General features: G+C 37.3%; 1 protein-coding gene across 2 annotated transcripts in view; it reads right to left on the minus strand.

Annotated features, from left to right (window-relative positions):
- Window positions 1-14,636, minus strand: part of rnf8 (ring finger protein 8, E3 ubiquitin protein ligase) — a 16,902-nt gene extending 2,266 nt beyond the window's left edge. The window contains exons 1-7 of one of the 2 annotated variants that reach the window (XM_079888033.1): window positions 14,356-14,635; window positions 13,907-14,035; window positions 11,527-12,216; window positions 8,161-8,223; window positions 7,990-8,079; window positions 7,573-7,680; window positions 5,785-5,989 (exon numbers count right to left, since the gene is read on the minus strand). In XM_079888033.1, coding sequence (XP_079744159.1) covers window positions 5,785-5,989; window positions 7,573-7,680; window positions 7,990-8,079; window positions 8,161-8,223; window positions 11,527-12,216; window positions 13,907-14,035; window positions 14,356-14,484 — 1,414 coding nt within the window. In that variant the 5' untranslated portion in view covers window positions 14,485-14,635. Of the gene's footprint in view, window positions 1-5,777; window positions 5,990-7,572; window positions 7,681-7,989; window positions 8,080-8,160; window positions 8,224-11,526; window positions 12,217-13,906; window positions 14,036-14,355 lie in introns of both variants that reach the window. The other variant, XM_079888034.1, reaches the window with a different exon arrangement.
- Window positions 14,637-14,877: the final 241 nt, after the last annotated feature.

Genomic DNA, 14,877 nt, shown 5'->3' on the forward strand with positions numbered 1-14,877 from the left:
AACGAAACTTTGACATTTTGAAACTGGCTTTATCCACTGTTCAGTTCTGGAAATTTATGCAAAATCCTTCATATTTATTTATATAATGCCTCATCTGCATATTTAAACATGACATTTCAGAAACCTTGTAATACATTTTTTTGTTGTTGTTGTTGTTGTTGCAAATTCTTAATGTGATCAATCAGCAGGGGAAGTACAGTGATTTCTACTAGTTAAAGGTGCATTGTGTAATATTTAGGAGGATCTGAAAGGATTTGAGGAAATGCAATATCATAAACATAACTATGTTTTCAGTGGTGTATAAAGACCTTATATAATGAACCGTTCTGTTTTTTTTATCTTAGAATGAGGCATTTCTATCTACACACACCGCGGGTCCCCTTACATCGACATGTTTCTACAGTGGCCCTAAACGGACAAACGCGTTTCGTCACTATGTTGTTCTTCGTAAAGAGAAGCTAGCTAAAGTCAGCGAATAAAACACTGACACAATGATGAACATGTTACAATAATATTCACTATATCATATCGTTTTACTGAATAATTAAGTAAACCTAATTTCTTAATTTATCTTTGTAAAGAAACCTCATTGCTTAACTGGTTACTCTCTGCTGTCTCAGACGACGACATCACTTCCTGTCGGCCACCGTAACTTCAGTTGGGTGCAATTCACAGGATTCATTTTAAAGAAACTCAGCACAAAATAAATAAATAAATAAATATATACACTCACCTAAAGGATTATTAGGAACACCTGTTCAATTTCTCATTAATGCAATTATCTAATCAACCAATCACATGGCAGTTGCTTCAATGCATTTAGGGGTGTGGTCCTGGTCAAGACAATCTCCTGAACTCCAAACTGAATGTCAGAATGGGAAAGAAAGGTGATTTAAGCAATTTTGAGCGTGGCATGGTTGTTGGTGCCAGACGGGCCGGTCTGAGTATTTCACAATCTGCTCAGTTACTGGGATTTTCACGCACAACCATTTCTAGGGTTTACAAAGAATGGTGTGAAAAGGGAAAAACATCCAGTTTGCGGCAGTCCTGTGGGCGAAAATGCCTTGTTGATGCTAGAGGTCAGAGGAGAATGGGCCGACTGATTCAAGCTGATAGAAGAGCAACTTTGACTGAAATAACCACTCGTTACAACCGAGGTATGCAGCAAAGCATTTGTGAAGCCACAACACGCACAACCTTGAGGCGGATGGGCTACAACAGCAGAAGACCCCACCGGGCACCACTCATCTCCACTACAAATAGGGAAAAGAGGCTACAATTTGCACGAGCTCACCAAAATTGGACAGTTGAAGACTGGAAAAATGTTGCCTGGTCTGATGAGTCTCGATTTCTGTTGAGACATTCAGATGGTAGAGTCAGAATTTGGCGTAAACAGAATGAGAACATGGATCCATCATGCCTTGTTACCACTGTGCAGGCTGGTGGTGGTGGTGTAATGGTGTGGGGGATGTTTTCTTGGCACACTTTAGGCCCCTTAGTGCCAATTGGGCATCGTTTAAATGCCACGGCCTACCTGAGCATTGTTTCTGACCATGTCCATCCCTTTATGACCACCATGTACCCATCCTCTGATGGCTACTTCCAGCAGGATAATGCACCATGTCACAAAGCTCGAATCATTTCAAATTGATTTCTTGAACATGACAATGAGTTCACTGTACTAAAATGGCCCCCACAGTCACCAGATCTCAACCCAATAGAGCATCTTTGGGATGTGGTGGAACGGGAGCTTCGTGCCCTGGATGTGCATCCCACAAATCTCCATCAACTGCAAGATGCTATCCTATCAATATGGGCCAACATTTCTAAAGAATGCTTTCAGCACCTTGTTGAATCAATGCCACGTAGAATTAAGGCAGTTCTGAAGGCGAAAGGGGGTCAAACACAGTATTAGTATGGCGTTCCTAATCCTTTAGTTTAGTAGTAGTGTATATATATATATATATATATGTGTGTGTGTGTGTGCGTATGCATTTATTTACATTTATGCATTTGGCAGTCACTTTTATTCACATTTACATTACATTTGTTAATGTTATGAATACATTCTGATTTTGAGGATAACTGACAAATAAAGACCTTGAGTCATTTAATAATAACTGAAAATGTGTCTCTGAAGAAAACATTGAGCATCATTAGTTTGCTTCTGCCACTTGGTTTGATATTTTGTATCTAATGAAATGAAATACAGACATTTTTAAGTGTCCAAAAGTGTCCAAGAGTTTGAACACTTCCATTGGAGTTTTTCTATAAAACACTCAACCTACACTCTACACCTACACACTTTTTGACACGAGTGAACTTTTATAGAAAAGAAAGTTTTGATCTTTCGATAAGTCAGTGTTCTTTCCCTGTCATTCCTTCATCCGATAAAGAAAAGCTAGCTAAAGTCAGCAAATAAAACATTGACACAATGATGAACAAGTAACAATAATATTCGCAATAACATATCGATTTACTGAATAAAGGGGTGGTTGATTATGATTTGACTTTTCTAACTTTAGTTAGTGTGTAATGTTGCTGTTTGAGCATAAACAACATCTGCAAAGTTTCAACGCTCAAAGTTCAAAGCAAAGGGAGATATTTGCTTTTAAAGAAATCGCTTTTTAAGGACTACAACAAACGGCTGGTAGAGACTACACCACATTCCTCCCGGGTTAGTGACATCACCAACCCTAGAATTTACATAAACCCCGCCCCCTGAACACGATTTATAGATTATCAAGACAGAATATGCTAATCGATGACTAGAAGATAACAACACATAAGCTACATAAACTCATCAACTAACTATTCAGAAATGTCCTGTTGCTTCTACATGTTGTCACTTCTTCTTGAGTCTCTCCATCATTGTCTGACTTCGGTTTGAACTAGAGATGCACCGATTACAATTTTCTAGGCCGATTCCAATTTCCGATTTCTCATTGAGTTTGACCTGCCGATACCGATTTTAGCCGATTCCAATTTCATTTTTTCTAACCACTACAGCACACACAAATATTTATTTTCCATCTTTTCTTTAATAGAACATTTTACATTTTGCATAGAACATAGATCATTTTTTGAACAGATATTTGCTATAAAATAGAACTATATAAATTACTCCTGGTGTGGGAAATACATATATATAGCCTTGCAGTATAAAGATATTTCTATATTTCTATAATTTCTGGCTAGTTTACTTTATTTATTTTTTATAATCATAACCATACTTGCAGCCAAAACTGAATAATGAAAACAAGTTTAAATTGGTAAATCTTCTACAAATATTTGAGTCTTCGTTTTCTTTTCTGACATACTGGAGTTCTTGTTAAAACACACTAGACATACTTATTCTGTGCATTTTGAGCACTTTTTGTGTGAAATCATTTTTAGTTTGTCCATCAAAAGTGTGCTTTCACTTTAATTGAGCGTGAGCAGCGTAGCAAAAATAGACCCGCGCCGAAACCCCCGCTTCACTGCTGCTCACGCGACGCTCCTGCTGCCGGTGTGAATCAGTGATGCGCGGGTTGATCCGAAATGAGCGGGTGCCTGCGGTCACCCGCGGTTACCCGCGGTTATGAGTCATCCAAAAATATTTTTAATTATATTAGGGTCGCGGTCGGTCGGGTCGTTTGAAATAAAGATGCCAATTAAACAATTGTAATTTATATAGTACAAGAGAGCATATGAGCGGAGTGGAGCGGTGAGAATCTCCGCTCATCATCGCTCACGGAAATGTTCGCTCCCCCGCTCAAAGCTACATCAGGCCGCTCCGTTCATCATCGCTCAGCGCTCAACGCAAGTTTGCTCCGCGTTCCACTCAAATCGCCCCCCGCTCGCTCCAAAAAAAAAAAAAAAAAAAAAAATCCAATCTACATGTATATCACTCTTAGCTTAGACCACAGCCTTACCTCCTAAAGAACTAATGAGCAACAACAACATTTTTCAAATAGAAATGTTTTATTTCACATTACAAATTAGACCTATGTAAGAAGGAATATAGCCTACGTACACAAAGTCCTGTAAAATTAAACGAATAAATGGGCCTAATAATATAAATAACAATTATATAAACAAAAATATAGCCTACATAAAAATTTTAAAAGTAAATTTACTATTAGGCCAGAATTTTGATAAGTGAACTTTTGCGCAACGCGCACGATTAAAATTTAAATGGGCGTATATCCATTGTACACACAAACTGCTGTAAAATAAAACGAATAAATGGGCCTAATAATATAAATAAAATTTAAATATATATAATTTATTTATATGAAAAAATGTACATTAACGTTTTAAAAGTAGGCTAAATTATAACTTATAAATTATAAATTATATATATATATATCTTATAACTGAACTTTTGCGCAGCGAAATGGGCTTGTATCAATTGTTTGAATATTACGCTATATTTAATTTACACTTTGTTACAGGTTACCGTATTCAATTTGCTAACCTTTTGCTTTCTTCCCAGCGTGTTCACATCACACTGCATGTTTACGAGAGATGTGTCTTTTTAGATTCCAAAATGAATCTTTACTGACTGGAATGATGTCTCCACATTCGTTTTCTTCTACCACATTATAGTTAGTTTTATATTATAGTAGCCTACACCTGTGACTTCTTATTTTCCTTTTTGAAGTAGCCTACTTTTTGAACTCCATTATTGAGCCGAGTTTTGACTTAAAATAGAATCCATCTTGCAGTCATCAACAGTAGACTGAGTCAGGCTTGACTGAGCATGCTTCAGAATCGTGGTGTGCGCGGAGCGAAATTGGAGCGGGAAATAGGGCGACGCTCCGTCCTTTTAAAAATGCCGCTCTGAGCTCTGTCCAAAAATGCGGGTCAGGAAGCGGGTCGGTTACAATATCTTCTACTTTTTTTTTGCGGTCCGAGTTGCGGGCGGGTTAGTTGAAAACGTCGGTCGGGTGCGGGTTGTTTATACATTGACCCGCGCATCACTGGTGTGAATGCACTCATTGATTAACATGCACGACGAAAAATACAACGCGCTGCTCACGCGCCGCTGACATTTGCGGTGTGAAACGGCCGTAATTCACGAGGTTCCTACATGTGCGTTCCGTGTGCACGTGTGATGCTGATGTTGCGCGATGTTAATCATGCGGCGCCCGAGTGCATTTGACCGGCATAAAATCGGCATATGTCAGACTGACCGGCCGGTTGCCAATCACGTGAAAATCAGCCAATTCCGGTCACCAGCCGATCAATCAGTGCATCTCTAGTTTGAACATATAAAAGGCTAAAAGGTTTGAAATTTTCAGTGCATGTCTGTGTGAGGTAAAAGGACACAAGCTCTTGAAGCTCCGCCCCCTGTGCCAGGAGCAGCAGCTCATTTGCATTTAAAGGGATACACTCAAAACGGTGCGTTTTTGCTCACCCTCAAAAAGTGACAATTTTAACATGCTGTATAAAAATATCTGTGGGGTATTTTGAGCTGAAACTTCACACACACACTCTGGGGACATCTTGTGAAAAGGGCATTATACCACCCTTTTAAGTAAACATAATTTTTTAATTTATCTTTGTAAAAAAAAAAAACTCATTGCTTAACTGGCTACTCTCTGCTGTCTCAGACGACGACATCTCTTGTCGGCCACCGTAACTTCTGGCTGGGTGCAATTCGCAACCTCACCACTAGATGCCGCTAAAATTACACACTGCACCTTTAAATGTTTGAACCGATTCACCTGTGGTTTCTTGCCTTAACTTCTCAAAGACTCGCATCAGACAGAAGACGTGGTGATGTCACGCACCTCTCACCTTTCCGCTCATTGATGAGCCCCAGGCGTCGCTCTCTCATGTCGGCGCTCAGGTTCTCCACCATGCGGTCGATGCAGTTGTCCAGGACCAGAGAGCGCGTCTGAGACGTGATGGTCTGCCAGCACATGGGACACTTATCCTTGCGTTTGCGCCACTCTCGGATGCAGTGCTGACAGAAGCTGTGGGCGCAGTTCAGCGTCACGGCCTGAGGGGGTCACAGAGGTCAAAGTTCAAGAGGATTGTGTCCTGCACAGTCCATCGTTCACTTCAACATCACTGAACTCACTTAAGCTGGTGACGCGATTTTCTTCTGGAAACAAACTTTGTTGCATTATTTTCCTGTTATCTCTGTAAAGCTGCTTTGAAACAATCTGTGTTGTAAGAAGCGCTATATAAATAAATGTGACTAAACTAAATGATGCACATTGCGCACAAAACAGGAAATGAATTGCAAAAAGTACATTTGTGACCCTGGATCACAAAACCAGTCACATGTTGCACGGGTATATTTGTGGCAATAGCCAACAATACATTGTGTGGGTCAAAATTATCGATTTTTCTTTTATGCCAAAAATCATTAGGATATTAAGTAAAGATCATGTTCCATGAAGATATTTAGGAAATTTCCTACAGTAAATATATAAAACATGTATTTTTGTGAGTGAATGCAGCACAGTTGTGAACATAAATGGACAACTTTAAAAGGAGATTTTCTCAATGTTTCGATTTTTTTGCACCCTCAGATTCCAGATTTTCAATAGTTGTATCTCGGCCAAATATTGTCCTATCCTAACAAACCATACATCAATGGAAAGCTTATTTATTCAGATTTCAGATGATGTATAAATCTCAATTTAAAAAAGTGACCCATGTGACTGGTTTTGTGGTCCAGGGTCACATTTGTGGACCTAGTCTATTTTTGTGGCATAACGTTAGACAAATCCTGAAATGGCATTTAAAAACAAAATCTGTGATTGGTCACTTAGAATAAGTTTCAAAATATTGCCGATATCTAAAGCCGGACTATGTGAGATGGCCAACACTGGAGTAATGATGATGAAAATTCAGCTTTTCATCACAGGAATAAATAACATTTTAAATTATATTAAAATAGAAATCCCTTATTTTAATTTTTAATAATATTTCACTGTTTTTACTGTATTTTTGATCAAATATATGCAGCCTTGGTGAGCAGAGGAGACTTCTTTCAAACACATAAAAAAAAATCGTACCACTTTTGAACTTTTTATATATATATATATACACAGACAGTATGCATATGTGTATATATATATATATATATATATATATATATATATATGTGTGTGTGTGTGTGCGTATGCATTTATTTACATTTATGCATTTGGCAGTCGCTTTTATTCACATTTACATTAGTTAATGTAATGAACTACATTCTGATTTTGAGGATAACTGACAAAAAAAGACTTTGAGTCATTTAATAATAACTGAAAATGTGTCTCTGAAGAAAACATTGAGCATCATTAGTTTGCTTCTGCCACTTGGTTTGATATTTTGTATCTAATGCAATGAAATACAGACATTTTTAAGTGTCCAAAAGTGTCCAAGAGTTTGAACACTTCCATTGGAGTTTTTCTATAAAACACTCAACCTACACTCTACACCTACACACTTTTTGACACGAGTGAACTTTTATAGAAAAGAAAGTTTTGATCTTTTAATAAGGCAGTGTTCTTTCCCTGTCATTCCTTCATCCGATCACATGATCTTTACATCATGGTGGTTTTTTTTGTGTGTGTGTTTTTTTACCTCAATGAAGAGCTCTGAACAAATGCTGCATTGCAGTTCACTCTCCAGCACTTCAGTCATCTGTGTGACCACTTCTTCTTTCTGAGCTTTGGCCTTCTCTTTCTCTTCCTGTGGGAGAAAGTCAAATTATTGCACAGAAAATGGTATTTTTACTTACTTTTTAGGCATTATGTAATCAATCGCTTCACTTCCACAAAATCTGGTCACCGGTCACTCATTTTAGCCTGTGCAAAGGTTTGTTTGCATGACATGATCGTTGAAAAAGTTTCAACTGGCTTTCATTAATAGGGAAAGAACGGCTAGGAAACTCATCACAAACTGACCTTTGAGTTTTACAGAAAAATAACAAATATTTTATTGTCCATGCCATTAAAATCACACTGTGCTCGTGGTCATGCTCAACTTTCCCACGATTACCTTTGTAACTTCCAGCTCCTTATCTTTGGCTTGAAGAGCTTCCTTGAATCCTTCCCGAGCGTGTTTGAGTTCCTCAATAACTTTCCGGTGCTGTCCAAGTAAAGGAAAACGTTATATATATATAACACTTGCGTTTAAACATAAAATATTGCAGTGCAATAGTGCAGTTACCTCTTTTAATGCGTCCTCAAGTTGTTTTTTCAAGCCCACCTCATTCTGTTGTGCTTTTTCAGTCTAAGGGAAAACAACATATACGATGTCAACACACAGATGGCTTTATATTATGAGCTGGAGCCTATCCTTATGTGATAAATTAGATGTATACAATGTTATTTTTATTGGTGGATCATCCGAGAAACAAGAAATATTGTCATTTTTCTCGTGCTCCAGACTGTGGTAAATCTCAGGACCGTTTTCCCAGGCTGTGAATTACAGGTAATAATGATATGTGACCCTGGATCACAAAACCAGTCACATGTCGCACGGGTATATTTGTGGCAATAGCCAACAATACATTGTACGGGTCTAAGTTATCAATTTTTCTTTTATGCCAAAAATCATTAGGATATTAAGTAAAGATCATGTTCCATGAAGATATTTTGTGAATTTCCTACCGTAAATATATAAAACATTTATTTTTGTGAGTGAATGCTGCACAATCGTGAACATAAATGCACAACTTTAAAGGAGATTTTCTCAATGTTTCGATTTTTTGCACCCTCAGATTCCAGATTTCCAAATATTGTCCTATCATAACAAACCATTCATCAATGGAAAGCTTATTCATTCAGCGTTCAGATGATGTATAAATCCCAATTTAAAAAAAATGGACCCATGTGACTGGTTTTGTGGTCCAGGGTTCACATATTTGTAAATAAATGTTCAGTTTCCGATCGTTTCGCTTCATAAGACCTCAATGTATAATCAAGAGCGACGGGTATTAATCTCGTTTTTGCCTGTATATGTTGTTTTTTTACCCTCAAAGTGACGGTAGCCGTTGATTTGCATTATGTGAATCACCAAGGACCACGGTTTCTTTCAGCTAAAACTTTACTGATTAACTGAAGAAAAAAAAAGTCACGTACATACTGTATGGCCTGAGGGGGCTGTAAATTAACACAGGGTTCGTACAGACACTGTAAAATGAAATTCCAGGACTTTCAAGGACTTTTCAAGCACTACTTTTTTGGTTTTCAAGGACAACAATCAACAATCTCACTTATCAAAAACATGATACACTGAAAGCTGCATCATATACTTGAATAATCATATGATATGAGCAATATCACACTCATAGCCATGTGAAATGGCTCTATATCAATATCAGATGGGCGTGAAACAATTATTTTATCAATACAATTAAGTATTTTCTATTGTCTTCCAGTAATTCAAGCACCTTTTTTCAGAAATATGGCTGTTTTCAAGGGTTTTTCCCAAGACTTCAATTTCAAAAAGTCAAATCCAAGTACTATAAGCGCATTGTACGAACCCTGTTAACAGCACATTTTTATTTTTGGGTGAACTATCCCTTTAACAATAGCAGGTCAACACTGCAACTCTGATTGGATTGTATAATTCCACGTAGGAAAACTTCCTTTGGTCAAGCTCTTCTTACATTCAGAGCATCACATCAGTGAAATCTGTACCACAATCAATCAGAGAACGCTCATAAACTCATTTAAGCATCATTTTAAGAAATGGCTTCTTCATAATCAACTATGTGAACATTAATGCAGCTTCCGCTATTATTACTAGTATTATTTAACATAATATATATTTTTTAAATATACATATATATACACACGTCTTTTCTTACTGTTACATATAGCCTATATCATCTTTTTGTATAATGTGTTTAACTGTATTTTACAGAGTTGTTTACAAGTTCTAGTTCTATTATTGTTGTACCCTCTTGTCTAGTTTTAGGCCTAATAACATCTGGCAAAGGGACGTCAGATGAAAACTAGCCTTTGGGCTAATTTGGGTACATTTACATTCATGAATGTTGATTACTGTCCCTTCTCTAAATAAACAGTAATGCTGCTTCCTCTATTATTACTAACTTCATTAACATTAGTGTTAGTATTATTTAACTCATAAAGAACACCACAGGAACAGTGTAATCACCAAGGGAAAATCTTAGAGTAAAACTGGGAGTTGTAGAAAATATGATACACCTGTGGTTCGCCAGATGAGAAATGTATCTATGTATCATCTTTTTACTCTTTTAACTTATTTTATAACTGTATCATATATCTCTTAATTTCTTTTATAACCGTTTTAACTTTCCTTGCTTCTATTTTGTGATTATTTTAATTCCTTTCTGTAAAGCACTTTAAATTGCCATAGTGTATGAAGTGCTATATGAATAAATTTGCCTTGCCTTATAACTATATATATATATATATATATAAATATATGTGTGTGTGTATATATATATATGTATAGGCTATATATAAATATGTGTGTGTGTGTGTGTGTGTGTGTGTGTGTGTGTGTGTGTGTGTGTGTGTATATATATATATATATATATATATATATATACACACACATACATATTTCTTTTTTTATTGTGTACATATCTTTTTTTTTGTATAATATGTTGTATAATTGTATTTTAAATAGTTAAGTTAAGTTCTAGTTCTACACTGCAAAAAAATTACGTATTTTTGTCTGGTTTCCAGTCCAAATATCTAAAAAATTCTTAAATCAAGATGCATTTACTAAAGTAGTAAAATGCCATAAGACCTTATGTCTTGTTTTCTGGGGAAATTAATCAAAATTAAGCGAGTTTTTGCTTAAAACAAGCAAAATTATGTGTCCATGGGGTAAGAAAAATAACCTTAATTCAAACAGAAACAATATTATTTTTCTTACCCCATTGTCAGATAATTTTGCTTGTTTTAAGCAAAAACTCACTTAATTTTGATTAATTTCCCCAGAAAACAAGACATAATGGCCCGGTTTCACAGACAGGGCTTAGACTAAGCCAGGATTAGACCATAGATCAATTAGGACATTTAAGTAATTTTTATAAACATGCTTAGAAAAAAAACATTACCGATGTGCATCTTAAAACTAAAAAGGCACTGATATATTTTTAAGATCAGTCAGTGCAAGTTTATTTCAGTGGAAACAGCTCAGACTTACATTTTAGTCTAGGACTAGTCTTAAGCCCTGTCTGTGAAACCAGGGGTATGTCTTATGGCATTTTACTACTTTAGTAAATGCATCTTGATTTAAGATTTTTTTTTATATTTGGACTGGAAACCAGACAAAAATACTGAGTAAGAAAAGCATTTTTTGCAGTGTATTATTGTTTTACCCTCTTGTCTAGTTTCAGGCCTAATAACATCTGGCAAAGGGACTTTCGGGCTAATTTGGGTACATTTACATTCATGAATGTTGATTAATATACACTGTCCCTTCTCTAAATTAAAAAAAAAACACATTTTCTAATCTTACATAGCATTTAGGATGGATAGGATGGACATTGAGATAGTACGTCTTGACTTGACGTTGGTGTTGGAGGCTCACCTCCAGGCGGCGCTCCTCCTCACAGAAGGATTTCTCCAGACACTCGATGCGTTTGAGCGCCTGCTCCTTCTGCGACCTCAGCTGACCCCGCAACATCTCCAGCTGCGTCTGCAGCGCCTGCATCTCCCGCTCTCTCTCCGGCGTCTGATCCCGAAGCCGCTCCAGCTCCGCCGCGCGCTTCTGCGTGTCTCCAACACGACTCTTCAGGACCATCAGGCTCTTGCTGTAGCGGTGAACGCTAGCTATCTGCTGACTGCTCTCAGTGCTAGCGCTCGAGCTGCTTCCCGCCGCATCACCGCATCGGTCCTCCTCAAGAGGTTTAAACTTCGCAGTTTCCCGGCGTTCCCCGGACGGGCAGGGCTGTGCACGTGACTTATCCGGACCGGAGCATCGGTACAGCTTGGATTTGGACTGATTCGTGGGAGACGGCTCCGGCTCGTCGTCTCCTCCATCCAACTTCCTCTTAGAGTTTTTCAGTTTTTGGCCTAAGGGAGCGGCGCCACATTCTTTGTCAAGATTCCCAGACAAGAACGATTTGACCTCGTTGTAGCTCTTCTGTACGAGGGTGTAGTCGAACTCCACAGGGTTGCCGTCGAGAGGGACGCCGAGCCGCACAGAGTCTCCCTGACGGAGCAAGAAGGGATTGGCTGGAGGAATCCGGCTCCCGTTCACCCACACGCCGTTCAGACTCTGGGTATAAAGACAAACAAAAGTCGTCAGACATATTTAAATAAAAAAAACATACAAGTTCTTTTACAGATTTTTTTTAGTATTATATAGATAACACCAGGGTTATTTTAGTATAATTTATGTACTATTATAGTATTTATTAATATTTTTTCGGTTTTCATTTTATGATGTGCTTTTGTCATATTTATTACTTTTTTATATTTCTATTTAGCCTTAATTATTTTTTACATTATTTTAGTATTTTTTATATGCTCTAACAGTGTTTATTAATAGTTTGAATTAGCTTTTACTTTTCCAGTTTTCATTTTAATTTGAGTCAGTTTTAGTCATTTTGGTATGTGCGTTTGTCATATTTATTAGACTTTATTTAGATAATTATTATTATATTACTAATATTTAGCTTTACTTTTTATTTTATTTCTGATTCATATATACACGACACCAGTGTTATTTTAGTATTATCTATATACTATTATAGTATGCATTAATATTTTTTAATTCACTTTTTAATATTTTCAGTTTTCATTTTAGTCTAAGTTTTATTAATTTTGTCATGTACTTTTGTCATTTTTATTAGTGTTATTTACATTTAGATGGCACTACTGTTACTTTAGTATTATTTATAACCTATTATAGTATTTATTAATATTTTAAATTACCTTTTACTTATATATATATATATATATATATAAGGAATAATTGACTCCGGGCCGTTGAATTATCGAAAAATAATGCACACCCTCGGGTGTGCACCTCGGGTGTACATTATTTTTCGATAATTCAACGGCCCGGAGTCAATTATTCCGCTTATACTCCAGTTACCACATCTCAAAACATTGTTCAGATGATGCATTTCAAGACATTTATCAGGTTTTTGTCATTAAAACGCTCTTGTGTGAGGGACTAATTTCTTATGCATTTAATCCCACGCCTCCATTGCTAATTACAAAACATCATTTTAGAGCTGGTAATGGAGACTTGAGCCACTGATAGCAGACTAATGCAGTTATTAATGCAGTTAGAGAGAGAGAAAAAAAAAGAGAGAGAGAGAGAGAGAGAGAGAGAGAGAGAGAGAGAGAGAGAGAGAGAGAGAGAGAGAGAGAGAGAGAGAGAGAGAGATCTGCTTCAAGAACAGCGCTGTTATTACCTCACTAGTGAGAAATGTCATGTAGCTTTTAAGTTGCTAAACTATTTTACTGATAAAATCATCAGAGCAGCGCTGACAACACGTTTCTGTGTGAGTGTGTGTCCGTACTGAGTGTGTGTGTTTGAGCAGGAGAGAGAGAGAGTATGTGCTTTCTGTACATAAAACTTTATAGGAAATAAGTTTGTCATTTGTATCCTATTGTGTACTATATTTATTTTCCTGGTCAGTGTCGTTGTGGGCTTTGGCTCTTCTGCTGTTGTCGGCTGTAAGGACCTTTGAAATCACTGAAATCGTTTGGCGAAGTGATATAGAACTGTGAAGCGGTCAAAACCTGCCTGAACTACTATAGTAGTGAGTTTCCCTGAAAATAATGGCACACCTTAGAACATTCGTCAACCAATCAGACTTGAGCATTCAACAGCCCCGTAGTATAAATGTAGGCTATTTTTCTTTCAGTGTTGTTTCAGAGCCCATAACACCCATCAAATGCTGGAAAGGACAGTCAGACCCATAGACAGATAGACTGACAGACTCATACTACACCTTATTGTCTGTCACTGTCCACCGCCCGTCATCGTTGTGCTTGAAGACACAGTGATTTCTGGATATCATCAGTGGACAGCTGGCTGACAGAATCTGATGGGTCACATTCAGACCACGACCAACAGTAACCTGAGTAAAAAGACACAGGAGAGCAATAAGCAAGCATACATGTACATCATGAAATCATATTGGAGCCATTAACCTATGACTAGCAGCTTTGTTTCATAAATTGCCTACAGTTTGAGTTAAACTGGACATAATTCACACTTGTAAAATGTTGTTTTGACTCCATCATCAATGGTGTTCAGTGTTGTTTTTATTTGGATTGTATCCGGCTAACTCACAGCTAGTAAGGCTTAATTTAGCCTTAGAAATCTTCATGTGAAACTGGGTATCTGAATATAAATAAATACATATATATTAATGCTGTTTATTCTGTGAACATGCACCTCAGAGTCCTCGGATAGATGCAGCCAGTCACAGTCTCTCCCCACGCGCTGTAAACACCATATTTTGTCTTTTTCAGAACTCTCTTCCTCGGTGTTTAAGGAAGGAGGTTCTTCAGTCTTTTCCATCATTCCTGCGCCATTAATTAAATTGAAATTATATTGTTTTTATTGTGTGTTGTTGTTGCCCGCCACATACCGCCATGAAGCTGCAAGAGTTTTTCACAAGACCACAGCGCTTCCACTCCACGCTTCTGAGCGAGTCACGTGACGCCAAGCGGACACTCTGATTGGCTGCAGGGTTTAGGGAATGAAGATAATTCGCTGAGTTACAAATGTGTTTGACTGGTGACGGTTAGTTGTTCTCCGACAGGGGGCAGTTGGCGGCTCAGAGGACGTTTATATCTTAATTGAAACATTTGTACACTAAAAGTAGAATCTTTTAAAGGTATACACTTTATAGATTAGTACTCGCCGTAGAAATGGAAACGAGGGCAGTCATTTCGATATACTTATCATTTTAAA

Source organism: Squalius cephalus, assembly GCF_949319135.1.
Source record: "Squalius cephalus genome assembly, chromosome: 12".
Lineage (NCBI taxonomy): Eukaryota > Metazoa > Chordata > Actinopteri > Cypriniformes > Leuciscidae > Squalius > Squalius cephalus.